Genomic DNA, 26,743 nt, shown 5'->3' on the forward strand with positions numbered 1-26,743 from the left:
CTTCCCATTCCCCCTGCCCCTTCCTGGGATCAGAGCTTCATTACCTTTTTTTTTTTTTTTTTTTTTTTTTTGAGAGAGAGAGAGAGAATGAGAAAGAGTGACACAGACAGACAGGAAAGGGAGAGAGATGATGAGAAGCATCAACTCATAGTTGCAGCACCTTAGTTGTTCATTGATTGCTTTCTCATATGTGCCTTGACTGGGGGCCTCCAGACAAGCCAGTGACCCCCTGCTCAAGCCTGCGACCTTTGGGCTCAAGCCAGCGACTATGGGGTTATGTCTGTGATCCCACGCTCAAGCCAGCAACCCAGTGCTCAAGTTGGTGAGTCCGTGCTCAAGCCGGTGACCTCGGAGTTTCAAACCTGAGTCCTCAGCATCCCAGGCTGGCACTGTGCCTCAGGCGAGCTTCATTACCTTTTGCTGGGACTATTGTAATAGTCTCCTGACAAAAATCATCCACACCCATCTTGTATCTGTCTGTGGGTTATGTTCACCCTTCTGTTTTCCACCTTTCTTGGCTGCCCATAACCATATAATTTAAACTAAATTTCTTAGTTTGAAGTTCAAAGGCCTCTGTAAGTTGGTCCAACCCACATTTTCACAACAGTTACAGTGAAAAAAAGAACGCAGGGTGTTAAGTCTGAAGACATGGATTCCAGTTTTGTATTGGCTACTTTCTTCCCAGATGACTGAGCATCCTACAGCCAGAAACTGAAGGTCATAACACTGCCTCATGGGATGTATTATGATTTAGATCTAACTGTCTATCTTTACTGCAAGCCCAATGGAGTCAATAATAGGCAGGGACCAGATACATCTTGTATCCTTAGCACCCAGCAAAGGGCCTGGCATGTGGTAGACGAACCTTGTATATTTGTAGAATGAATGAATGAATAGGGTTGTGAGCATTAGATACAGCATGACTGAGGTAGAGTACTGTCATGTCCTAGGAGGCAGGCCCAAATATATGTAGTAACTGTTGCTGTGGAGGGTATTAGTGGGATGACTTTAGGCAAATACCCACCCTTCTCTGGACATATTCACTTATCTGTGCTGTGAGAGAACTGAAGGCGTTACTGGTCTTATTTCCTGTATCTCTAGGTATAGCATACATAAGGAGATCAATAAATGTTTTCTCAGTGAATGAAGCCTCTTCCAAGGTTGCTGCTGTCTAAACAAGAGCCTGAGTTCCTTCCTGGGGCCTGTCTACCCTCTGCTCTGTACTCTGCTGGGATGATGAGGCCTCCTTTTGGTCTTCCACATTCTGTTTCTGAAGCCAGCGAATATGTGGACCAGCGGGGCGCTCTCTGGGAGCGGGCGCAAGAGCTCCAGGATGGGGATCAGAATGTGGGTTTGGGGCAAAAGAGGGGCAGGCAGGGGAAGAGAATGTTCCAGAAGCGTGTCCTGGGCTGAGAGATAGCCCGGCAGCCTGGAAGAACGACTCCGCGACCGCCGGCGAGGGTCTTCCAGGGGGCGGGCGGGGTGAGCCAGGCCAGGGTCAGCTAGCGGCCGCCGGGCCAGCACAGAGGGAGCCGGAGCAGAGGGCGGGGAATGTGGGGGTGTGAATTGGCCCAGGGACACCGGCGGCCGCCGGGGAGGAGTTGTGGGGAGACGGACCTAGAGATAGGACTTGAGAGAGGCAAGAGAACTCGAGGTCAGTGCGGAGGGGCCGCGGGGCGGCTGTCTGGCACGGACGCGCAGGGAGCTCTGAAGCGGCCGCGAGTGGGGTGCAGGGCGGGGGCAGAGCGCATCGGGGGGCTGGGGGCGGCGTCGGAGCCGGAGGGTGGGGGAGCGAGTTGGGCGGCTGCGCCGGCTCCGCTTCAGCCGCTGCCGCTAGGGCGCGGGGGGCGGGGGGCTCGGCGCCGGAGCTCGGCCATTGTGGGAGCCGCTCCCCTTGGCTCCGCCGCGCTCCCATCTACGGCGCTACAGCCGCCTTTGCTGCTGTCACCGGCCGATCTTCACCTCCTCGGGCTCCTAGGGTAAGGCGCTGGGCGCGGGGCTGGATGCAGGCTCTTGCTTGACTGCACTGGGTGCGCGGTGGCGGCCGGGCGCGTGCTGGATTGCGCGGGGTGGCCGCGCCCGAGCCCGGCTAGCCGGCGGCAGCGGAAAGGTGGGTTGACAGGCGCGGGTATCGCAGCGGTCCGGCCTCGCACCTGCAGCCTCGGTGGCCGGCGCCGGGTAGCACCGAGCGCTGAGACTTGGGGTTTCCCTTCGGCGGGCACTGCCCGGGGCCAAAGGGAAAAGGGAGGCGTGTTCTCCGGGAAAATGAGACACCGAGCCCTCTCGGGCCGGAAGAGACACCTTGCGAGAGCGGGCCAGGCCAGGCAGGGAAGGTTGCTTCGTGGCCCCAGGTCTCCGCCGCTGGCCTCGGCGTCCGCTGGGTCCCTAATTGCGCGTCCGCATGGCGCGGCCCCGCTCTTTGTCAGCCGCGCGCGGCGGACACGCGGACCCACCCGCGTCGCCCCTCGCTCACTGTGCGCCCCTTCTCGCGTGGTGAGGAAGGAGGAGCGGGGGATGTGGAGGGAAGGCCGCAGCTAAAGAGCGCCAGGTGAGGTTCCGATCACCGACCCGGCCTGCTGCCTTATGAGTGGGTTGGGGTGGGTGCGCGCTCCTTTGAATCCAGGATTGATGGAGTGACTCAGGTGACCGAGGGGTGGGGTGAGAACCCCGAGGTCAAACAGGTGTTTTGGGGGGTCGAGAAATTGACCTGAGTGGAACCACGGAAGAGGCCATGGCTAAGCAGGCCTTTGTAGTAAAATGGGCGTCTTGGGAAGGAATGGGCGGATCTGGGATAAAGCAGGTGGTCTGAGAGGAGGGGCGTTTCCCGCCCAGGGCTCAGGTTAGGGACTGAAGCATGGCCTGAATTTTTCCGCGGTGGGGGCAGTCACTTCAGCACCAAACCTGCTCTAAGAGATGGGAGGTGGCACCAGAAGGTAATTGGGGGGAGGGGTAAATGCTAGGATAAAGGGCAAAGATGTGCCAGGACCTGGGGCCTTTCCTTTCTGCCTTCTGTGGCTGGATTCCTTTTTGATGTTCCATGGGAAGAGGGCCCAAATGCTACTGCACAGGAGGTGCTCTGGCAGGGCTGTTCTGTCTGCCTGAGGCTGCCTAGAGGCCTCCTACACTGTTTGATGTTTCTTTTGTTATCTGTTTGCATTCCATGCCTATGGTGGGGATCTGCCAATGACCCAGGAAGCTGTCTCTGCCCCTTGCTGCCTCTGGGCTGAGATTCCCGGAATCCAGGAGCTGTGCCCAGAGAACCATGGTGTCCAGTCATTTAGGCCACCTCACTGACTCCATACAGTTCTGTGAAAGGTGTTCCCCATAAAAGAAAGTCCTTGATCTTCTGCCCTCCCTGGACCCAGAAGCTATAGTGAGAGCTGGTTACTTGGGCTGAATGTGGGGCCTGCAGAGAGGCTGGTAGCTGAAGGCATGCACCATTCGGGCTCTGATGGGGACGATGGGGTGGTGGGCCATGTGTAGCAGATGGTTCTGGGTAGTGAGCTTGGCCTAGCTGAGGGAAGGCTGCCCAGTCTGGCTGGTGGAGCCCAGCTGGCCCCAGAATGATTGTTTCCTCTCAGATCGCTCCACTAGCTAAACTGACCAGAAAACTGACTTTCTGTGCCGCCTCCCCGACTCCCCCTGCTGTACCTCTTACTCCTACAGCCCTTGGAAGAAGCAAATGGACATTTTATCTAATGCCTGTTGTATGCCATGCATGGCGCTAGCTAGTTTGATATTTGCATTTCACTGCATTCTTAAAACATCCTCTTAAGTGAAATATTACCCCATTTTGCAGATAAGGAAACAGTCTCAGAGAGGTAAAGTGACTTGCCCCAGATCACACCAATTTTAAGTGGCCAAATCAGAATTTATACCCAGGTCTGTCTCGCTTCAAGTTTAGGACTCTTTTTAATATATCTGCCAGAATAAAATGGGAGGAATAAAAAATTTCTGCCTATTCTAGCTCATGCTTTGTTTCGTGCCTGCCATTAAGATCTTGCTTTAGCTTTTTGAAAATATACTGCTCACAAAAATTAGGGAATAATTCAAAATGAATATGAAGCAATAAAAAAAAGCATTTAATTTTTTTATTAAACAAGAACATCAGAAAAACAAGTGACAAATCAAAGAAAGTTGTTTTATTATGCAAATGAGATGCAAAACAACTTTTATTTCATTGGTAAAAATGCACTATACAAAAGGCTGAAAGCACAGTCCCTGATCCCCTAATTTTTTGAGCAGTATACTTTCCATCTGTTGCCCTATTTTATCCGTATAAGATTCTTGGAAGGTAAGTAGAACAAGAATGTAATAATAGATGCTGGCTATTGAGTGCTTATTGGACACCGGGCACTGTTAAGCACTGTACCTGCAGGATCTCCTTCATTCCTTGCAAACCTGTCAGGGTAGGTGCTATCACCATCCTCATTTTATAGATGAGGATGCTGAGGCTCAAAGAGGTTAAATAGCTTCCCCACAGTCACACAGCTAGTAAATGGTGGGGTAGAATTTGAATCCACATCTTTCTACCTGTGGGACCTGTAAGTTTAATCCTCCAAATGTATGAAGTAACAGTCTTAGTGGTTACTCGTAATAGACGCTACCTTTTACACAGTGTATAGATCTTCACATACATTACCTCATGTGATTCCCCCAAGACCCCAGGAATTAGTATTGCCCAGTATTATCATTATCCCATTTTCCAGAAGAAGAAACTGAGGTTCAAAGAGATTAAATCCGTGGCAAAACCAAAACTAGAACCTCTCCATCTTCCAAGTCCCAGTATTCTTATGTGATCCCTTCAGTCTGTTCACAGTGTACTCCTCTCTCCTCCAGATTACTTCTCCCTGGGCCCCAGGCCCTCCTGCTGTAGCCCTGACCTGGGCAATGTCTTCCTCGGATGAAGAAACACTCAGTGAGCGGTCATGCCGGAGCGAACGGTCTTGTCGGAGCGAGCGGTCTTACAGGAGCGAACGGTCAGGGAGCCTATCTCCCTGTCCCCCAGGGGATACCTTACCCTGGAACCTGCCACTGCATGAGCAGAAAAAGAGAAAGAGCCAGGATTCGGTGCTGGACCCTGCGGAGCGTGCTGTGGTTAGAGTCGCTGGTAAGAGAGGCCCCGAGTGAGCTGGGTGCGGTGGGTGCTCTGGAAGAAAGGGCCAGGAGGCGCTGGCTGGGCGGGTAGCGGAGGGGTCCAACCCAGGCTCTCTAACAAGCCAGCTGGAATCCAACTTGTTATTATTACTATTGGAAAGATGACAAAGTAACATTAAAGAAAAATTTGAAAGAGGAAAATCTGCCACCCCAATCGTTCCATGCTAACATGAGACCTGTTTTCATTTTTGTGACTTCTTCCGCCTTTGTCCCAGTGCCACTGTATGTTCCATGCAGTTGCCTTCATGGCTTATGGGCCATTATAGATCTGGCTTTTCCCCTTACTTTTATATCAAAAAGGTTTTCTGTATTACAGTTTAGGCTTTGTGTTTACCATTTTTAAAGGCTATGTAATAATTCATGATATTGAAAATCCTACTCATTTTTCGCCATAATAGACAATGCTGCAGTGAACATCTTTATGAATAATAGCACTTGATTTCTGTTGAGTTATTTCCTTGGATTAAAGTCCTTAGAGACAGCAGTTTTACTCACATTGCCTTCTAAGTCTGTACACACTCACCCTTTCTGCAGTGGGAGGGCTGAAGCTGTCTCCTCCTGTGGTGGGAGGTGCCTGCTTCTCCTTTGCCAAGCAGAGAGCAGTGCGGTGCAGTGGTTATGAGTGCAGGTCCCGTTGTCAGAGAAGTGAGTGCTGGATTGTGGCCTTGCTCCTGACCAGCTGTGTGACTCCGGGGAAGTCTCTTAACCCTGGCGGAGCCTCACTTTCCTCATTTCAAGAATGCTTTCTGTGTAGGGCAGCCTTGAGGACGAGACGAGATAATGTATGTTAAGCTCTTAGCATGTTCTCTGGTTCAGCAAAGAAGGACTTTGTGAAGGGCTCTCTCGGCTGCTTCCACTGAAGGCCTCCAGAGCTGCTTCAGTGGGTTGCGCTCAGCATCTCAGCAGGCATTGGTGCCAGAGTGCAGACAGAAAGACAGACAAAGCAGTGCCTGCAGCTAATTTGGTGACGTCACCCGCTTTCAATCCATCACCAAGACCAGTCCTGCTTTTGTTTTTCCCAATTAATGCGCCTGTCGCCCTCTGCTGTATCATCCCTCATCTGGACATGCCGCCTACCATCTAATAGTTCTTCCAGATCTGCCTTCCTTCCTCCACGTGGCTAACACAGCATTTTGTTTTAAAATGCAAACCCAATCCCGTTACGCAGCTGCTTATAAACCTTCTTTGGCTCATCACTGCCTGAGAAATAAAGGCTACAGCATTAAGACCCATTAAAATCAGGTCCCCAGTTTACCTCTTTAGCTTTACCTTGTACCCCTCCAAGCTCCCTGCCACATTGAACTGTACCTTGACCCCAGATGTGTGTATCTTGCAGGATCAGACCTCTGTGCTCTGACTTCTCTGCAAGGTGCTGGGAACCCCGCCTCCTCCTTTAAGTGCCACCTCCTCTCTCCCTAATGCCCCAGTGGTATCTAAAGCTCCCTCCTCCGCTCTTGTATTCATACTTTTCTCTCCTCTGTGTTCCCTTGCGCAGTATAGCAGTTATCCCACAGGGTGCCTGTCACTCCCTCTGGACTGGGTTTTGTTTATGTTTTTACCCCAGCTACTTACACAGGGCCCTGTGCATGTTGGAGATCAACCAGTATTGAATGACTGAATGAATACAAGGAGTGTCTAGGGGAGAATATGGGACAGATTGTGATCCAGGAACAGGCAGTGGGCTGTAATGGCAAGCCAGACATTCTGTGGGCTCCGGTAACCAGGAAAGGATTGTTCGAGGGGGTGAGCTGTGAGGCAGGAGACCTGGAAGACAAGCAGGAGAGTTTGAACTCCTCTGGTGGGCAGTAGGGAGCCCTTGGAGGAAGGACTCTTTTGTCCTTCTCAAGACCTTTGGGTCTGTGACATCAGCCAATGGATAGTTTTTAGAACTGTCAGTAGGGTTCAGGAAGGGCTTAACTAGTCCCCAGCTTTAAAGGGACCTCTGGACTCACAAATCCCTCATTCTCCAGAAGGAGTCAGAGTAGAGGCCGCCTCCTCCCTTCCTTGTTCCCTCTAACCCCAACTGCCATCACACAGGCGCACCTACAGAGTCCTTTGTGATGATTCCCGCTTCCAGGCTTCTCCAAGGAGCCCTACGGGGTGAGTTGCCTGCTGTTGAACATTCTGAGTCTAGAACAAAAGTAGAGTGGACTCGAGAGGGTTGAATCTCCAGGCAAAGCCCCTAAGGATGCTGCTGGATCAACTGAGCAAAGGGCTGGTGGGCACTGTGCTTGCTGTGTTCCAGCATCGTGCTGATCTTCTTTACATCCTGACACTGCCTGACACTGCCACAGAGGCTGAAAATAGGGAGGCTTCCAAGTTTAAAAATAACTTGTGCGATGCATTTGGGTGTGTTTCCTTAGCAGGAGAGAAGAGAGGCAGCAGAGGAGGCGGGACTGCTACTTCAGGGCCTGGCTGCAATCTTCCTATGGTTTTAGAACATCGTGGGGGTTCTAGTAATTAAATAGGCAGTCTTACTCTGCAGGGAATCTTACCTATGAGGAGCAGGATGGGTGTGTCTGGGAGACCCTGGGTGCTGTGATGCTCCCTGAAGCTAGAGCTTTCATTTCGGGAGGAAACAAAGCCAGTCTTACACTGGAAACAGGTTCTGTCCTGTTCAGTTTTTTCTTCTCCATGTGTCTGGGTTAGGAAAAGTGGGGGTGTCTGAATCAATCTCACCAGATACAGAGACCTTCCTCTTCCCTGACCCCATTGGTGTCCTGAGCTGGTATTGGCTTGAGACGCCTGATGGGGAAGCCCTGCTGATTATACATGTCAGAGTGGAAAGGCCTGTCAGGGCTGAGAAAGCCGCTAATCTCAGTCTACAAAGTCAAAACAGGTTTGAGGGACACTAGGCATGCCGTAAGCTAATTTTTCCCATCCTCATCCTTTCCCTTTATTTACTCTCTCTGTTTTTTTTTTCAAGCCCTGTTTTCAATTCCCTAAGCCCAGACACATTGAAAAAGAACAACAGTCATTAATGTGAGTGTCTTGTTTCTATTGATCAGTGTCATGGTTTACATAGAGATTTCATAACTCTGTGTTAGGACACTTAGGATCTGAAGCCTAGAAGGTGCAAGGGACTGTCTATAGTCACACAGGATTGGCAGACCTAGATCTTCTAACTCCAAGTATAATACTGTTTTCATTTCCTTAAGCAATACCTGGCAACCAGGCCAGCCTGAATCTTTTGTAGGTAGCAATATAAATAGTCAACTTGGCCTCCAAGCTTACCTGAGAGACCTTCTGGTCACTTCTGGGAGAGGCCGTAAGGTCCTGGCCTATAGAATAAGGCCAAGACAACGATCTAGGAAACTTAGCCTCTTTTCCTCTGGCTCTCTGTTGGTAATGAACAATCCCTTGTTGGGGTGGGGATGAAGGTGGGGGTAACAAGGAATTGGGGAGCTGGGGAAGTTACTCTAGCAAGGAGTGTAGAAAAAGGGAGAGGAAAGAAGGCTATATCCCTTGAGGCTTGTGGGAAGGAGGTAAACAAGGTGCAGGACAGTGTCACATGGTTGTGTATTGCATAACTCTAGGGCCATGATGGCAAACCTTTTTATAAAAACCTCCCACTTTTGCAGTGCTGGTCAACCTGGTCTCTCCCGCCCACTAGTGGGCGTTCCAGCTTTCATGATGGGCCAATCACAGCGCCGTTTGGTTGCCCCACTACTGCCCACCATGAAAGCTGGAACGCCCGCTAGTGGGCGGGAGGGACCAGTTTGACCAGCACTGCAAAAGTGGGCAGTTTTTATAAAAAGATTTGCCATCACGGCTCTAGGGGGAGCCATTCATACTTGTCTTTATAGATTTGTATATTTATTATGACATTTACTGCAGATGGCAGTAGAGTGTCTGGAAGAGGGGATCACGTTTGGGCCAAGGCTGGGCTGAGTGCAGGGGGCGAAAGGATTCATCACCCACCCACCAATCAGGTATTCATACATAGCATATATCCAGGGGCCTCCCTGTTCTTAGCATTGATATTCAAAGATGGCTGAAGATGTGGTCCCTTCTTCATGGAACTCAATCTAATTGTAAAGACAAAGGGAAAAAAATAATTGCATTCCTGTGTGTATTGTAGAATAGGGAGCACAGTGAGTTAGGGGTGAGGACCGGCCTCCTAGTTAACTAGTAGAAAGCACCTATAGGATTCTTTCTAGGGAGCCCCTCAGCACATGTTTGTGAAATCCTTGCCCCAACATCTGCTCCAATGCAGCCTCTCCGAGGGAGCCTTCCCTGATCTCTCCAGTCTGATGGCCATTGTATCTCTACCCAACCTTTGTTTCATGTGATCTTATATTAAAGTTTATGTTTTCCATGTATGTTTCCCCCACCGGATTCAGGAGTTCCCATCTTACCCTTTCTGCTATTGCCCTAGGATCTCACTCTGTGAGCATCGGCTCTAGAATCTAGAGGCTCAGTGAGGGCTGTGAAATACAGCTTGGATGCTGGTTTGTATTTGTTCCTGCTTTCAGAGCCTAAGCTCAGCTGCTGGGGTCACTAGAGGGCCTGCCTTGGGGACAGATAACCCTGAGCATGTGTGCTGGTCAGAGGACAGAGCCTGCTCCTCTGTGCCTGTGCATCTCTCCTCCAGGAAGCTCTGAGCAGGAACCTCTCTGCATGCTCATTCACTCATTCATTCATTCCTTCATTCAATTAAGAAAATGGATTTAGCTCTGGCTATGTGCCAGGTATTATGGAGACAACTGAATCTTGAGTCAGAATACTTGGGCAAATGACTTCATTTAGTAAAGCCTCAGTTTCCTTATTTGTAAAAGGGAGATGATGACATCAGCTTCAAATGATTATTGAACGAGAATCAGAATGTACTCAAGGAAGGTAACATGGCTGCTATTGCATATAGCAGTGTCATTCCTTGTAACTTCCTTTGGCAACTAGAAGAGGCAGTGAGATTCCAGGAAGGCAGCAGTTTTCCTTCCTAGGCAAGCGAGGAAGGGGCTCTAGACCTCTTAGTTCCATCCCTTCCTTTGGTTCACTCTAGGGCTTTGTCAGAGAGCTGATGGAAGTGATTTTTTTATCCTCTGGCCAAGCCATGGTGGGAAGAAGGGAATACAGCAGTGGGAAATGGGGCCCTAAAAACAATTCCACTGGGAACCCTTACAGCTGAGCGGACAACCTTCTTTGCCCTGAAGCTATTCGAATTTTGCACCTGGGGAGGCTCTCTCCTTCCCAGTTTCTGTACTTCCTGGCAGTATCCTCAGAGTCCCTGGCCCTGTCCTGGAGCTTGGTTTTAATAGCAGAGAGATGAGCAGGAGAGTTTCCCAAAAGTGGGGCAGAATGAATTGTAGCTACACGCCGCCAGCTCAGCTCCAGCTCTTTGAAAGTAAATCTGGGTCACAGTAGCTGGAGGGATGGAAAATGACCACGTGGGCAGAATTCTGTGCAGGCAGCGAAAAAGACAGCCAAGCTGTCCTTTCTCTGAGGCTTTTAGGTCCCTGTGGGACCCCAGCTGGTGAGGGAAAGTGGTTATGCATTGCAAAGTGCCATCCTTATGCTGTCTGTAGGTGTCCCATCATATTTTTCTAGTGACTTCCCAGGTGATGAGCGGAGAGAGGTTTGGAATGGCAGTCTGACTCATACCTTTCTGTTCTGGAGCAGCCAAGGACTGAGGTTAGGAATGTGGAGGAAGGACTGGTTAATTTGGGAACTGCGCAAGGCTCGCGTTTCTGTCCCATGGGATTCAAGATCTAGATGCCACTAGAGGAGCTGACAATGCAACAGGATCTAGGACTGTACTTGTGTTTTATTTCAGCAGTCCTTTCACTGAGGGAAAGTCTGTGAACCTACCTGAGTGTGAGTATTAATAACCTATCATCACCAAAGTGCTATCCTGAGCCTGGCCAGTTGCTGTGGCTAGGCTCTGCTGTGATTTGGCGCTGGGTCTGCCTATTGCCACCTGTCAGGTAGAAGCCAGCCAGCTTCCTGGCTCTGCATTGGCTCTTCTGCAGGAGCAGAACTGGTACTCCTAGCTGGAATCCACTACCCAGCCTCTGGCCACCACCATTCTATTCTTAGGATACTGCTGCAGGGAAGGTCTGGGTGCCCCTGTAAATTGAAGAGTGATTATGAGCTGAAATGTCTGTTCTCAGTTGGGCCTCACCCCTACCGCAGAAGGTACCAGGCTTTTTTGACTTGTGTTCAAGGGGAGGATTCTTCCTGGAGCCTTAGGGGGTGTGTCTCTGGCCATGCTCTTCCCTCTTCATTCTCTCCTTAATCCATTTCCTTGTTTGTTTGCTTTCCATTCATTTACTCAAGGGAATGGCTTTGGGAATCAGTGGAAGTCCTAGTTCTATCATTTGCTAGTTGAGTGACTAACCTCACCCTGGGAGGTTACTAACCTCACAGAACCTCGCTTTCTCATGGTTAAAACAGCAGACCAAGAGTGCTACGGCAGAGTCTTGCAGGGTGGGTTAAATGAGAGAGTGGGAGTGAGGTGTTTGGCCCAGTGCCCGCTATGCAGTCAACCTTTGGTTTGTGTTAGCTATTCTCATTAATGTCATTCATTCACTCATATACTTGTTTACTAATTGATGAATATGTTGATTCATCCTTTGCTCATTTTTTGATCATGTACTTGCTCATTTAACAAATATTCCTAGGACTGCCTTGTGCTAGGCTCAGTCTGGGCTTTAAAACCCCAGCTACTGCCTGTGAAGGCAGCTAGAATGATGTTTGAACTATGATCACAGCCAGTCCAAAGAGAGTTATGAAGTTCTGGAGGGAAGGGCTTCTGCCTACTCTTATTCCTACTTCTGACTTAGAGCAATAATAGCACTTGATTGGGACTTGGAAAACAAATAGGAATTTGCTAGGACAATATGAAGAGAGAGCACGTCCCTGTTGGCTTATTTCTATTCTTGCTCTCCTTTCTTTGGACTCAGTAGAAAGGAAGGAAGGGAAATGAAGAGAGAACAGCTGGTGGGAGTTAGGCATTAAAGAGTCCAGAGGGTTCTTTGGGGAGTTGAACTCTGGGCTCAGTACAGGAGCTCCCGAGCTGATGCCAGCTGAGATCGCCTCATTAATGATAGCTGGCAAAGCTACTATGTATTGAGTCCTAGATGTGTTATAGGCATTAAAAAAAATTTTTTTTTTATTTTAGAAAGAGAAAGGGAGAGAGACATCGATTTGTTGTTTCACTTATGTATTCATTGCTTGATTCTTGTATGTGCCCTGATCAGGGACTGAACCTGTAACCTTGGTGGATCAGAGTGACACTTAACTAACTCTACCTGCCAGGGCTTGTGTGCCAGGTATTTTATTTTATTTTATTTATTTTATTTTTTTTGTTTTTTTTTCCATTTTTTAATTTTTATTTATTTATTTTTAGAGAGGAGAGAGAGGGAGAGAGACAGAGAGAGAGATAGAGAGAGAGAGAGAGAGAGAGAGGAGAGAGAGACAGAGAGAGAGAAGGGGGGAGGAGCTGGAAGCATCAACTCCCATATGTGCCTTGACCAGGCAAGCCCAGGGTTTCAAACTGGTGACCTCAGCATTTCCAGGTTGACGCTTTATCCACTGCGCCACCACAGGTCAGGCAGTGTGCCAGGTATTTTACATATATTGTATACTCCTCACAAACCCTGGGAGGTAGTTGCTTTTCTCCTTGTTTTATAGAAAAGTTAAGGAACTTGTCTGAGGTCATACAGGAAGCAAAGAGTGGAACTGGAGACAGCATTGCTGATTGTGCAGGGCGCCCCTGGGAACACAGCTTGTGCAATACATGCTCTTTGCAGTAGTCCATTGCTGTGGCTCAGGTTGGCTTAATTCCAAATCCTCTACATTCTTCAGACCATTTTAAACATATACAAAGGGGTGAGAATAGTATAATGAACCCCCTTCACCTAGATTCAACAACTATCAATTCATGGCCAACCTTATTTCATTCACACACCCCACTTCTGCCTCCCCATTTACATAGCCAGAAGTTCCAGCAGTCACATACTTTCACCTCCTAAACATATTTTTCAACAAGAGAGACACACACAGAGATGAGAAGCATCAACTTGTAGTTGTTATACTTTAGTTGTTCATTGATTGCTTTCTCATATGTGCCTTGACTGGGGGACCCCAGCCGAGCCAAGTAACCCCTTGCTTAAGCCAGCCAGTGACCTTGGGCTGTAAGCCAGTGACCTTTGGGCTCAAGCTGGCAACCCTGTACTCAAGTTGGATGAACCCACTCTCAAGCCAGCAACCTTGGGGTTTTGAACCTGGGACCTCAGCATACCAGGTTGACGCCTTTATCCACTGTGCCACTACTGGTCAGCGTCACTTCCTAAACTTGAAACTGTTACACCACCTTTCCCTAGTAATAAGTCTATTGATTAGCTACTCAGTAATCATGTCTGACGACTGGAACCAGTTATGCTTGACTCGTTTCCCAGAAGCATCATGAAGAATTCCATCCCAAATGCTCAGGGCCCCAGGGTCCTCTTCAGTGTGCTGGCCTTTCCAGCTTGAGGTTCATGCTCTACTGCCCAGAGCTAGGCTACAGTGTGAGCAGGGGCAGGGCTAGGCTACAGTGTGAGCAGGGGCAGGGCTAGGCTACAGTGTGAGCAGGGGCAGAGCTAGGCTACCGTGTGAGCAGGGGCAGGGCTAGGCTACCGTGTGAGCAGGGGCAGGGCTAGGCTACAGTGTGAGCAGGGGCAGGGCTAGGCTACAGTGTGAGCAGGGGCAGGGCTAGGCTACAGTGTGAGCAGGGGCAGGGCTAGGCTACCGTGTGAGCAGGGGCAGGGCTAGGCTACAGTGTGAGCAGGGGCAGGGCTAGGTTACAGTGTGAGCAGGGGCAGAGCTAGGCTACAGTGTGAGCAGGGGCAGGGCTAGGCTACAGTGTGAGCAGGGGCAGAGCTAGGCTGGATCCTGGATCTGAATTGGGACCCTACCTGGGTGATTGAGGAAAGTAGCCTGGAAATGTACTAGAGGATTCAATCTCAAGAGAATGAAGTTGAGATGCAATAGGACTAAAAAGTCTTTAAAATCACAGAGGGAATTCTATTCTTATGAGAGAGACCTGTGCCCCAAGCCTGCACCGAACTGTCCCCACAACTTTGATCTCAATCGAGAGCTGTAGCCACCACTCTTTAGAGCCTCTCCGGGATTTGGGCTCAGTTTCCAGGCTGCCTGCCACCACCCATGTAGAGGTTTCTAGCCTGAGCTAATATTGGATTGGGAGATATTGTTTCAAGTGGAGGGGAGCTTCACAGGTAAGGAACTACACCTTCTAATTTGGGTTACCCTTCAATCCCCCAAAGAGTGCAGACTGCCTGCACCCCTGCTTGGTAGGAACCTCAAAGGCTCCACATAGGATGAGATCTTTTTCTGCCCTGGAGCAGGAAGGGAGATCGGGTGGGGTTGAGTGAGCAGGATTCACTTTAGCCTGATTCTTTCCAGAAACAAATTATAATGATTACATTCACAGAGAGGCTGGGAGACAGCAGAGGGGCCATTACCTTTTCTAACTACTATTGATATGTTCCCAATGCCAGGTTTTGTGCTGAGCATCTTACATGGTTTATTTGACCTAATCCTCAATACAACTTCAGGATGTAAATGTGCCATAGTTGAGGAAACAAAAAACCCAGAGAGTTTGGTAACTTGCTCAAGGTCTCTTACCCAGTAAGGGGCCCAGCTGGGAATGGCACTAGCTCTGCCTAGGGCAACCCACTTTCTCTCCCATTACAAGGAACAGTGGTTTAATAATAGCTAACATCTGCGCAGCACTTCAAGGTTCACAGAGTGCCTTAACACCCATTATCTCCACTGTGTCTTGGAAGCCCCCGGGCTGGACAGGCATTCCACACCCCTTTGGGATAGCTGCCTATCAGGGGTCTAGCCTCTGCTCATTTCCCCTAGTGAGGATTGAAGATTCTTTGGCATTGGCTCTGACCAGTCAGGGGAGAAGGCCTAGGGAGAGGTCAAGGTGGAGAGACTGGGCCAGTTGCTATAGTAACCCAGATGGCTGAGTAACCATTTTGAGGGTTGCTATGGTGATGGGGTGCTGGGCTGTTGCGTGGCAGGGATCCCGTCTTCTTGGGTGGCTGGTACCATCCAGGCCTCTTAAATCAGTGATGTTGCACTTTCTGAACAGAAGAGGGCAGCATGGTAATGGGCAAAGACTTTCTACCCTAGAGCAGATTTGGGAACTTGAGGCAAAGCTTAATGTTTCCAGCAGCTGGGCAGAAAGGGAGCTTTGGAAGGCTGGTGTCTCTGCAAGACTGGTGGGGCTAGACCTGGAGATAGCTCTCCCGAGACTAGAACTACAGGATTTTCTCGCAAGACCTGGGCAAAGGATAGGGCTTGGGGTAGCCCCTTCAGTGTCTGACTGCAGCTACTGCTTGGGAATGTAAAAGGCATAGGAGACAGCCTGTCCCTTCAGAGGAATAAAGAGAACTCTCTCTCTCTCTCCCTAACAAAAAATTTATTTATAAAGCATCAATTAACACATGGAAAATAATGCAGCATGAGCCAAGCTGAAGAAGTGATGGGCGTAAACCTAGAGGTTGGAGGGGGAGAACTGGCAGAAGGAAAAATAATTTTGCACTTCTCTCTCTCGTTTTATTTTTTAGCGAGCGAGAGAAAGAGAGACAGGAGGGAGATGAGAAGAATCAACTTGTAGTTGTGGCACTTTAGTTGTTCACTGGTTGCTTCTCATATGTGCCTTGACCAGGGGTGGGGTGGGGGATGGCTCCAGCCAATCCAATGATCCCTTGCTCAAGACAGCGACCTTTGGGCTCAAGCCAGTGACCCTGTGCTCATGCTGGATGAACCCCGTGCTGAAGCTGGCAACTTTGGGGTTTCGAACATGGGACTTCAGTGTCATAGGTCGATGCTCTATCCACTGCACCACCACCTGATCAGGCTCCCTCTTTTGTCTTTGCACATGAAGTGCTCTCAGTTCTTGTGGCCACTGAATTGTATTTTCAATTGTTTTGAATCACAAATCTAGTCCACATGCACCACCCCCATATGTCTTCAGTGAGGCATTCATGCCTTCAGCAAATATTTATTGAACACTTACAAGGTGCAAAGTATTGTGTTAGGTCCTGTGATGAAGAAGATGAAATGGATGTTTCTACTTCAAAGAACTTGTGAACCAAGAGTTTAAGGAGGCAGCGATGTAGACACCCACAGTACATGTGGTTGCTCCAGGAATGGGGGAAAGAAAATGTGGCTGGGGTTTTGAGAAGAACTGCTATATGGGTTGATTAAAAATAACTTCAAGCCCTGGCTAAATAGCTTGGTTGGTTAGAACATAGTCCTGAAGCACAGAGATTGCTGGTTCGATCCCCAGTTAGGGCATATGCAGGGACAGGCTGATGTTCCTGTCTCTCTCCCTTCTTCTCTCACTAAAATCAATTAAAAAAATAACTTCAAATCATGTAGGGTAAGCTTAGAAGATGAATAGGATTTCAGTAGGTAGAGTTGGGGGGTAGAGGGCATTCAGGTAAAGGCTCAGAATTTGTAGATGTTGCATGTAAAGGTATCACGAAAGATAAGCTTGCAAAGGAAGGTAGATGTCAAAATTTGGAGGACTTTGAATGCCAGGCACAAATAAATAATGCTCTTAAAGATAAGCATTTTTTCCTTAAGTATCCTAGGCCTTCTAGCTAGTCAGAAGCCACAGGCAGCTGAGTGTTTTAGGATCATCTGGTTCACTCATTCATGCATTTAATCAAAATTTAAACACATTTAATGAGAGTCCTATATGTGGCAGGTCATTTCCTAGATGCTAAGGATCCTGTGGTGAACAAGACAGACATCCTCAGCTCTCAGGGAGCCAATGATTTAGTAAGGATGAAAGATGCTGAATGATAATGTCAAAGGTAATGGATCTTGTCCAAAGGGTGGAGAGGGGGCAGGAGGACCTACTAATCTGGGGGGGCAGGAGGGGATGGAGGCAAGCTTCCCAGTGGGAGTTTCAGCAGAGGGGTGAGTTGGAGTGAGGCAGGCCAAAGGAGAGAGCACTGAAGGGTTACAGCCTGGGAGAAAACTAGGCGGGAAGGCCCTGAGGCAAGAGAGTACATTTGAGGAGCTGAAAGAAATTGAAAATGGCTGGGCCTTAGGGAGAAGGGCACTTGAAGAAGCTTAAGTAGGGGAGGATACCTGGAAAAATAGGGCTTTATTTACTGGTATTACCCTTTCCCCCCACTAGATGCCCTTCTGAGTACACCCTGCCTTTTCTGTCCCCCACCCCCACCCCCCATTGCAGCCTCCTTAGAAATGCAACAGCAATCTCACCATCAGGAGCAAAGGAAAATCATAGACCAAAAGGAGAGAGCCTCAGAGCTGTCCCAATTGTGTGGTCAGGCTATAAATTTAGACTGTTGCTTGGAAAAAAACAAAATCCTCCCCCTTCACAGGCTCCCTTCTTCCCATTCCCCCAGAAGCTGCTTTGTTCCTCTATGCTAGTAAAATTTTGTCTGTATAAAACAGGAACATCAGCCAAACATGTGGACTTCCCCCTTTCCATTCATTAGAAGAACTCATTACTTCAAAATCTCATGGGAGCATTTAAATGCAAATCTTGTCAAGAAAGCTACTCGAGTCTGAGAAGCCCCCCTAGCCACAACCCAAACCCAAACTTCCTTGATTACCCTGTTTCTTAATAGGAATCTCAACCCCTTTCTTTCTCCCCTGCCAAACCTCTCAGGTCTTCAACAAAGCCCGATTCCCAGAACAGGCTCACTTTTCCGCCTTGCCCGTCTTCCCTCACCTATGGGGAGCGTCCAGCGCAATTCTTGAAGGTTAGGTTTGCTCACAAAGTGGCACAAGTAGCAGTCCAGGGAGGGGGTGGGGGGCTTTTCTACTTACTGTAATGTAAATGAGGAAAGCAGATGTCTGTTTGGGAGCGGGGTGGAGGTGTGCGTTTATGTTTATTTGTTTCTGGGCCTTCTTAGCCCTACTGGTGTAAAATATGGGAAATGCAGATGACTCAGCACTGATACAGTCAAGATTCCCCAGAGTTAGCATTTTTATATTCTCTGCTGTCTATGAAAAATGTGCTTATGCCATCAATCACCAAATCCTTCATCCTGCATTTTCTACTAAAAGCCTCTTATTTATCTTAAAAATGATAAACCTCAAGCTTATTCACCTCCTTTTCTTAAACCAGGCTCATTAGCAGCCCACCCCAAACTGTGAACTCGCTTTTTTTAAGCACAAAGGATTAAACTGGAAGGAAACGAGCACTTGCCCAAGACCCTCCCTGTCTGTACTCCTGTTGGCCTTTCCCGGTATGAGTACTATGCCTAGAACTTGGGCAGGCCAGCAAAACTTGGTGGAAAAAGATGTGATTAATGACTTGCTCACCCGACTTCTGATCACGGTGTGATGTGGCAAGAACCAGTGTGCCCTATCAGTGAAAAGCATCATTTCTACTTGTCATGAACGTGCTGAGCATTGACCAAATCCTTGGCACTACTCACAGCATACAAAGATGCAGGCCTTGCGGGGTGGGGGGTGGGGGGGGGGGTGGTGGTGGTGGTAAGAAGCTGCTCTTTTAAAAACTTGAGAATGGGAACTATAATGGAAGGCCAAGTTCCAATTTTGGCTGCTCAATGTCGCATGGATTCTGTTTTTTACTTGCTAATGTGCTGTTATTGTAAGATCAGCCAGCCTAACTTTTTACCCACAACCACTTCTCCACCCCCTGAAAAACCAAGTTAATGGACTTGATGGAGCCAGGGAGGAAAATGGCTGGCTTGGGGTAGCTGTGGGCAAAAAGGTCACCTGCATTTTACTTGAGTTCCTCACTCACAGCCCTTGGTTGGACCCAGCGCTGTCTATGAATGGTGTTAGGTTTGAAGAATAAACAGTTGAATGAAGATCAGATGATGTTGGGAACCACCTCCTCAGAATGGTCCCAAATAACTCCCCATCCATACTGACCATTCTCCTTCCTTCACTTGCCATTTCCCTCACAGAGAATCACTCACTTCCCTTTTTCTTCCCTGACCAGTTAAGGCCCCTGAATCCGTTTCTTTGTTCCTGAACAGACTTGGTTCAGTCTCAGGTTCTCACATTTCTCCCTTTTGATCTAAGTCTGTTCCAATGGCTGTCACAGCACAATAATCCTGTTGGGTCTCCTCTTTGTCACCCCCTGATGCAGTCAGAATCCCGCTTTCACTGCTCCCTCAGTTGTCATCGCTCAGCCTCTGGCTGCTCATCCTTGGCCTGGTTTACTTCACGGGGCTTGGCCTGGCCTCTCATCGCGAGTTCGGTTTCCTCCGTTTCTGGAAACCCCTTTGTTCTTGGGATTCTTTGTGGGCTGAGCGTTGCCTTCGGCCTCCCACTGCAGCCTGTTTGGGTCTGGCCCCTGCCCTCATTCTGACCGTGTCCAGCCCTGCGATCTGAAGCATCAGGGGCTTTTGCTCTCTCCCTTCCCTTCAGTTTCTCTGGGTCCTTCTTCAGCAGCCACAGAGGCCCAGCTCGGTCGCTCTCCAGCCAGGGGGCTCCCTCCTTTGTCCCAGCTTCGGGTGGAGGTCAGCGCGGGATGGGGCCGCCCGCCCACCCCGCGGAGCCGGCCCCGGGGTGTCCCCGCCGCGGCCGCCCGCCCAGCCTTTCATCCTGACGCGCGCGGGGCCTCCTGCCCAGCCCCCCTCCCCGGTCCGGCGGCGCGCTGCTCTGCGGCCACCAGGGGAACCCGTGCGGGCAGCCTGGGCCGCAGCCCGGGGCCCGAGGACACGCCGGCGGCGGAGGCGGCGGGGCGAGGGGCGGGGAACGGGCCGGGCCTGGCGCTCCAGACAGGAGGAGCCGCCGCCGCCACGCCGGGGCGGGCTGAGGGAGGAGCGGAGCCGAGCCGAGGGGTGGGGAGGCGGAAACGCGAGCCGGGACCGGCGGGTGCGAGCGGGCTGAGGAGCGGAGCGCGACTGACGGCCAGGCCGGGCGAGGCGGGCGGAGAGCGGAGAGCGAGAGCGAAGGCGCCGCTGCCAGCCGCACAAAGGGCCGAGGCTGGGGCCGCTGCCGCCTCGGCGCGCGGGCCTGGAACCGGCGTCGGCCGGGGCCCGGGAGAGCGCGGCGCCGGGCGGCCATGGCTGGCTACGTGCCGGGTCAGCAGCCGGCCAACCGCAGCCAGGAGAAGGAGTTCGTGCAGGCGTACGAGGATGTGCTGGAGCGCTACAAAGGTGCGGCGGGGTCCGGGCCGGCGTCGGGCCGGGGTGGCGCCCGGCACCGGCACCGGCGCGGTGTGGCCTTCCGAGTCCGCTGCAGGTGGGGCGGCGGGCGGGGTCGCGCCCACCCCGGCGCGAGCTGCTGCTGCTCGGGCCAGAGTGTTTGCAGAATTGGGGTATATACCCCTGGAGCCCTCTCCTCCAGACGACGGCGCTCCCCACGGCACTGGTTACATGCTCTGCCCGTTCTCCGGCTCCGCGGGAAGGCGGCGACACCGGGAGCCGGCTCCGGAGCCCTCCTGCTGTGGGGAGTTGCCGGCCGGCGAGGAGGTGGCGGGCGGAGGGCGGAGGGGAAGCCACCGCTCTGCGCCCCGTGTGGGTCTTCCTCGGAGAGGCTCGGACATCTGCGTGCCCGCCGAGGGTCCCTCGCCCCTTTTGTCTCTGTCAGACTCCCATCTATCGCGTGGCAGCCGAGGTAGTGAACCCCTCTGGTCTCTTTGGGGCCGGTGTCCGTGAGTGTGCAGTTTTGGTGGCCGGCCTCCTCCCACCCTCGCCCCCGGGGGCTTTGAGCCGGACCCGTGCCGGGGTCTGTGGCTTCCTTTTCTCAAAAATAAAGATTTATCTTGGAGCTCGGATTTCAGCCCCTGGGGGCTCTCTTGCTAAGCTGCAGCAAGTTAATGGCTCATCTAAACCTGGGGTGTAGACAGAGAAAGTTTTGACAGGCCAGAGGGTCTGGGGACGGCACCGCTCTAACCGCCGCTGCAGCGGCCCCTTCCGTGGAAGCCAGGGATGCGTGGCCTTGGGAGGCCGCAGCTTTGACCTTTAACATCCAGGTCTGGGATTTTGCTTTGTGTGGCGGTTGTGCTTTCTACAGACATGGAGATTTCCCCAGAAACTCGTTAGGCAGCACTTTCTCCTCTTTGATTTAGCTGGGGCCCTTGTGATGACTGCGCCCTTAGTTTCTTTAAATCTGAAGGAGAGGAAACTTCAGCCCTTTTGACTGAGTCCAGCATACTTGTTTACGACACCTACCCAGTGAAGGGAAACTAATGAAGAAGGTCTAAAATGCTCCCAATGTTCCCTTTCCCCTCTTGTAGCACTAGAGCTCTGCTTGGGAATGCAGAGAGAGAGAGAGAGAGAGAGAGAGAGAGAGAGAGAGAGAGAGATGCAATGCCAAAATGGACCAGCTCAGAAGTTCTACTTGTTCCCTTCTTCATCAGCTCCTGTAAGCTGTCTAGATTTTCCTGCCTGCAGCAAGTTTTCTGTCAAACCCTCTGGTCTTTCTTTTCAGAAATGTGGCTCATTTCAGAACACAAAGAGGTTAGATTGTGTTGCTGAACTTCATTGAAAAAAGAAAATTCTGCTAATGAATGGCTCCATTAAGTTTCCTTTGCAGGTTTCTGAGCAACGCTGCGCTCCTCAGAGGGAGGATTCTCTGGGCCTGTCTCGAGCTGTGACAGCTTTAAAAATCAGCAGAATTAAAACAAAAACAGGTGAAGAAATCTCAGTGCCTCACTGGATCATATTGCTGGTGGCCTCCAGCTGGAAAGAAGTTGGATTCCTAGCAAATGAAACTAGGAAAGAAGGGGGAAGTAGGGCTCGTTCCCGGAGAGGCCTCTTGTGTTCAGTCCTTTTAGCTGTCTCACTCAGTTTGGCTTTCCTCTGAAGGACTTTGATCAGGTGTATAGGAATTTGATCCTTCCCAGACCCAGATCTCTGTCTTGAGGGGAGGAATGAGTCGAAAATGGTTGGCCAAAGTAAATTAACTTGAACTGGATGAGGGTGTCATGCAGTCCGCTCTGTGAAAGGTGCAGAAGAGTTTCTTTCTCTCCCTTCCCTACTTGCACCATTCTCACTGGGAAGTCGGGATGGATTAGTGTCTGCGCCTTTGTTACTTTGCTGTATGGGATTCCTGCATTTTCCAGATTTAGAAATCTCCTTACTTCCTTAGCTGAACTGTTTGCCTAAGCTGGAATCAATAGAGCGACGGCGGGGGGGGGGGGGGGGGGGGGAATAAAGCCAGGAATTTATTTTGGAGAGATTTGGGAAAGTATTGATGATGATGGGGTGGTAGACTTTCATTAGACTTTCATTGGTTGGCCATTAACTTACTTGCATCTTTCTCTCTCTATGCTGCTATTAACTTGTAATATCTCATTGTACAAATGAAACAGGATTTAAAAAAAAAATGGTTTTTTTAAATTCATTTGAGAGAGAGAGAGAGAGAGAGAAAGAGAAAGAGAAAGGGGGGAGGAGCAGGAAGCATCAACTCCCACATGTGCCTTAATCAGATAAGTGCAGGGTTTCGAACCGGGACCTCAGCGTTCCAGGTCGACGCTTTATCCAGTGCGCCACCACAGGTCAGGCGAAACAAGATTTTTAAATTTGAAAGGAGAGCTAAAGTTTTCAGCTGCATAAAGTGACCCCAAAAGGGGCAAAGTTGAGAAGGGAAGTGATGCATTTATGGTGTACCGGCATAGAGCAGTATATTATAGCTGTATTGGGAATGGTTTTCAAGCACGGATTTTCCTGGCAACCATTTCCCTATGTGTTGGTAGTGAGCATGCTTTTGGCAGGATTAGATGATTCAGCATGGGCATGAAAACTCTCATTTCTTAAATACCCCAAAAGCTCTTTTAGAGCCTGACTGGCCAGCAAACACGAGGAGAAAACTCTGGATCCTAGCAGTTCAGGGTGGGCAGCAACTAACAGAGCCAGAGTATGTGTTTTATTGTTCCAATCCTCCAGCAATTATTAAATACCTATTAGAGATAACAGAGTGTTAGGCCCTGGAGATGCCAGAATTGTGAGATCTGTTTCCTGCCCTTTTTTATTCATATATAGCAAGGGAAAGGCATAGGAAAACAAGTCATTATGATACTGTGTTAGGTGCTAGAACACTGGTGTGTATAAAGTACTTTGGAAGTAAGAGGAGGGATAACTATATTCTCTTGGGGTTCATTGAGACTTAATAAAGGAGGTGATGCTTTAGGAGTGTTCCTTAGGGATCAATAGGATTTGGTAAGATGAAGGGGGGAGGAGAGGAGGCAGAGGGAATTAATAGCTTGTGCAAGGCTCCAAAGTATGAAAGAGAAGGGAGGTGTTTGAGGAATGTGAGTAGCTGGGTGTGACTTAAGGGCTAGAGTTTTGATGGGAGCAGATGATACTGTAAAGGACCTCGAGTCCAGCTTGTGAAGATTCTTTCATGGCTTTATTCCATGGGCAGAGGAGAAATCAATCATTGAAAGTTTTTAAAAAGCAACAATTAGTTGCTTTTTATTCTAATGACAATTTTATTCATATTAGAAGACATACCTATCCAGTGATTAGCATACTTACATCATGGTCTGGGGCACCTTCTCCCTTTTACCACAGTGCTTATGAAGCTAGTAATCAGATAGTTGCTTGGTAAACATGGAAACAAAGAAAAGAGAGGTGCAATGTTTTGAGGACTAGTTCATCCAGATGATGATTTGGGCCAGTTTTAAAGTTTCTTTCAATGTAGATTGATATCCTTATGAACACAAGAAGGAACAGTCGGAGAACCAGTCCCTGACTCTTCCAGGATAGAGACAAACTCTACTGAAGAAGTAGGCCACATACGGTCATCGTTTTAGGTTTTAGAGAGGAGCTTTAAAAGCAAACACAGGCCTGACCAGGCGGTGGCGCAGTGGATAGAGCGTCGGACTAGAATGCAGAGGACCCAGGTTCGAGACCCCGAGGTCGCCAGCTTGAGCGCGGGCTCATCTGGTTTGAACAAAAGCCCACCAACTTGAATCCAAGGTCACCAGCTCCAGCAAGGGGTTATTCGGTCTGCTGAAGGCCCACGGTCAAGGCACATATGAGAAAGCAATCAATGAACAACTAAGGTGTTGCAACGTGCAATGAAAAACTAATGATTGATGCTTCTCATCTCTCTCCGTTCCTGTCTGTCTGTCCCTGTCTATCCCTCTCTCTGACTCTCTCTCTGTCTCTGTAAAAAAAGCAACAAAACAAAAACAAAACAAAAAAAGCAAACACAGGCCTTACCGGGTAGCTCAGTTGGTTAGAGCGTTGTCCTGTAAAGCCAAGGTTGCAGGTATGATCCCCACATACAAGAATCAAATGAATGTATAGATATAGGTGGAACAACAGATCCAAGTTTTTCCCTCCCCTCTCTCTCTCTAAAATCAATACAAAAAATAAAAAAAAAAATACTTAAAACCCCCACAGTCTGGGTTAATGGTGGTTGGTTAAGCAGAAAAGGGTAAGAATGTAAGTTAGTTCAGCAAAATTAAACTTTGTTTACACAAAACCAGAAACACTAAAGAGTCTTTCCACGCCAGGCTGAAGTAGGAATGAAAGAGAACATTCATATTTCAACACTGGTAACATGGATTATCTGGTACTTAAAAACTTAAGAATTCTCACCAGGTGTAATGGCTTATATGAAGCTAATAAGGACAGCTTTTTGTTCATCATATCACAGGAAAGAAATTACAAAATTTACTGCACAGAAAATTAGGAGTGAAGGGTCTGCATATTATTAACGTACAAAACCAGCAAAGCAGCAGAAAGAGACTTAGCTTTGAATTTCTCTAGCCTTGTGCTCCAGTCCTAGTTCTGTCACTTAATTTTTGCTGTGTGACCTTGGAAGAGTTGCTTAACTTCTAATCTTTGGGTTTCCCATCGGTTAAAATGGTGATAATACTAACTCTTTGAGATTCATGAGAATACGAGTGAGCTATTGGCATGTATTAGGCTATAATGTTTAGAAAAACCTTCATGTATATAATCTTTAGTATTTTACAAAAAGCAGTTTCATATTCATTATCTTATTTGATCTTTATAATATCCTGTAAGGAAGGAATTATACACATGGGTAAATTTAGGCATGGAGACTTAAATTATTTGTCCAAGAGCCAAAATATTCCAGATGAAGGTTTTACATTGTATCACAGGAGGAAGTTCTAGAATCAGAGCAGTGACTTTAAGTGAGATAATTGTGAAATGCTTTAGTTGTTAGTATCATTATTATTATTAGTTTTTAGTCTCTGAACTATATAAGTCACACATCTTATGTGGCACCCATTCCAAATCTGTGAACTGTGGAGCTTTTCCTCTTATGGGAGAGGTTTCACGGTATATAAATCACTTTGAAATTCTTATACAAAAGCAATGGAGTGCAAAGTAATAAAGTTTTGTTAACAAACTGGTTGAAAAATATAGGCTGAGAATTTGGTATTGTTTATCTAAGAGATACTCTAATGCAACCTCTTGATTAAATGTAGGCTGTTTTTAAGTTCTTTTTTAGAACACAGCCCTTGAATTGCAATGGATAACTTCTAGACAGATCAATAGAGTAATTGCCACTTCTGGACATGAACACTATTAATTCAGAAAGTGAATCAAGTCCCTCTGCTGGGAAGTCATAAGCTTTGACCACCTCTATGCTGTTGAATCATAGTATGTGTGCTAACAGTGCTAATGGGAGCTACTGCTTTTGAGTTGGGCTTGCTTGGCAAACGACATAATACAAGCCAGGTAAATGCATCAGCTGAAGCCTTATTGCCCTGGAACTTTTCAGTGCCATTTTCAGTTTTCAGAGCTCATGGTAGCAAGAAGATTTCAGAGTACATATCTGGGAACAGAAACACCCCAGGATCAAATGTCACAAGTAAACAATCATGGGTTGGAAAATGAGTTTGTTGTGTTTTCTCAATGGTCTTGAGAACACCCAGGCTTTTCTCCTTTTACTAAATAAGGTTGGGCCTTTCAGCTCCTGGTAATTATGTGTTGAGCCATGTGTGACTAGCTTGTGTGGTGTGCTTAAAGCTCTTGCTTTTTTTTTTTTTGCTCTTCATGGTTTTGATTGGAATTTAAGCCTGTGTTGCCTTGCTTCTACCAGGGGCATTTACTAATTTCCTGGCCTGGAGGAGCCCTTTCAGACCTGTTGGCTTGGCTTGCAGTATCTAAGAATGTTTAGTCCAACTTTTTTTTGTTACTTCTAATAAAATACTATTTTTCCTTCCAGAACTTCCCAGTTCCTGGAATCAATTACAGTGAATCTGATTATTTGTCTCTAGCTTTCAGATTCTTCCATAATTTGACTTGCTTTGAATACTTAACTACAATATGTCAACAGTTAATGCCCAACCACAGCTCTGCCACCTTTAGGCAGGACTCAGTAGTAATCTTTCCCTCAGGTCCTCACACTGCCTCTGTGCTTTTATGTTCTCTCTTCCTGGAAGGCCCTTTTCCTTTCTTTCTGATTATTCAAGTTTTATTTCCTTTTGTGTATTTAAGCTAAGCATAAGGCTTGTGTCCTCTATGTAGCTTTTCCCCATTACTCTATCGGCAATTGATTTCTCCCCTTCTCTGATCTCTTATAATGTCTACTTCTCAATTAGTCTCTTACTTATATACTGTTTTGTGTTATTCTTGCCTCATGTCTTTTAGAATTGTTTGCCTAATGAGGTTTTGTG

At 48.6% G+C, this 26,743-nt stretch overlaps 2 protein-coding genes across 14 annotated transcripts in view; one reads left to right on the top strand and one right to left on the bottom strand.

The window, feature by feature from the left end:
* Positions 1-1,498: 1,498 nt before the first annotated feature.
* On the bottom strand, positions 1,499-1,915 carry LOC136398288 (uncharacterized). The gene has a single exon (XM_066372643.1). It carries the CDS (start codon positions 1,913-1,915, stop codon positions 1,499-1,501), a length of 417 nt encoding a protein of 138 aa, XP_066228740.1.
* MACF1 (microtubule actin crosslinking factor 1) overlaps positions 1,915-26,743 on the top strand; it is a 370,922-nt gene continuing 346,093 nt past the window's right edge. For all 13 annotated transcript variants that reach the window (XM_066375911.1, XM_066375914.1, XM_066375912.1 and 10 more), the window contains exons 1-2: positions 1,915-1,979; positions 4,840-5,110. In XM_066375911.1, the coding sequence (XP_066232008.1) occupies positions 4,891-5,110 (220 nt within the window). In that variant the 5' untranslated portion in view covers positions 1,915-1,979; positions 4,840-4,890. The remainder of the gene's footprint in view (positions 1,980-4,839; positions 5,111-26,743) is intronic.

The sequence above is a fragment of the Saccopteryx leptura genome, chromosome 3 (assembly GCF_036850995.1).
Source record: "Saccopteryx leptura isolate mSacLep1 chromosome 3, mSacLep1_pri_phased_curated, whole genome shotgun sequence".
In the NCBI taxonomy this organism is placed as follows: domain Eukaryota; kingdom Metazoa; phylum Chordata; class Mammalia; order Chiroptera; family Emballonuridae; genus Saccopteryx; species Saccopteryx leptura.

Bases quoted from the DNA above. Each gene is read 5' to 3' on its own strand.
- LOC136398288 (XM_066372643.1), bottom strand. From the start codon at position 1,915: ATGGGAGCGCGGCGGAGCCAAGGGGAGCGGCTCCCACAATGGCCGAGC.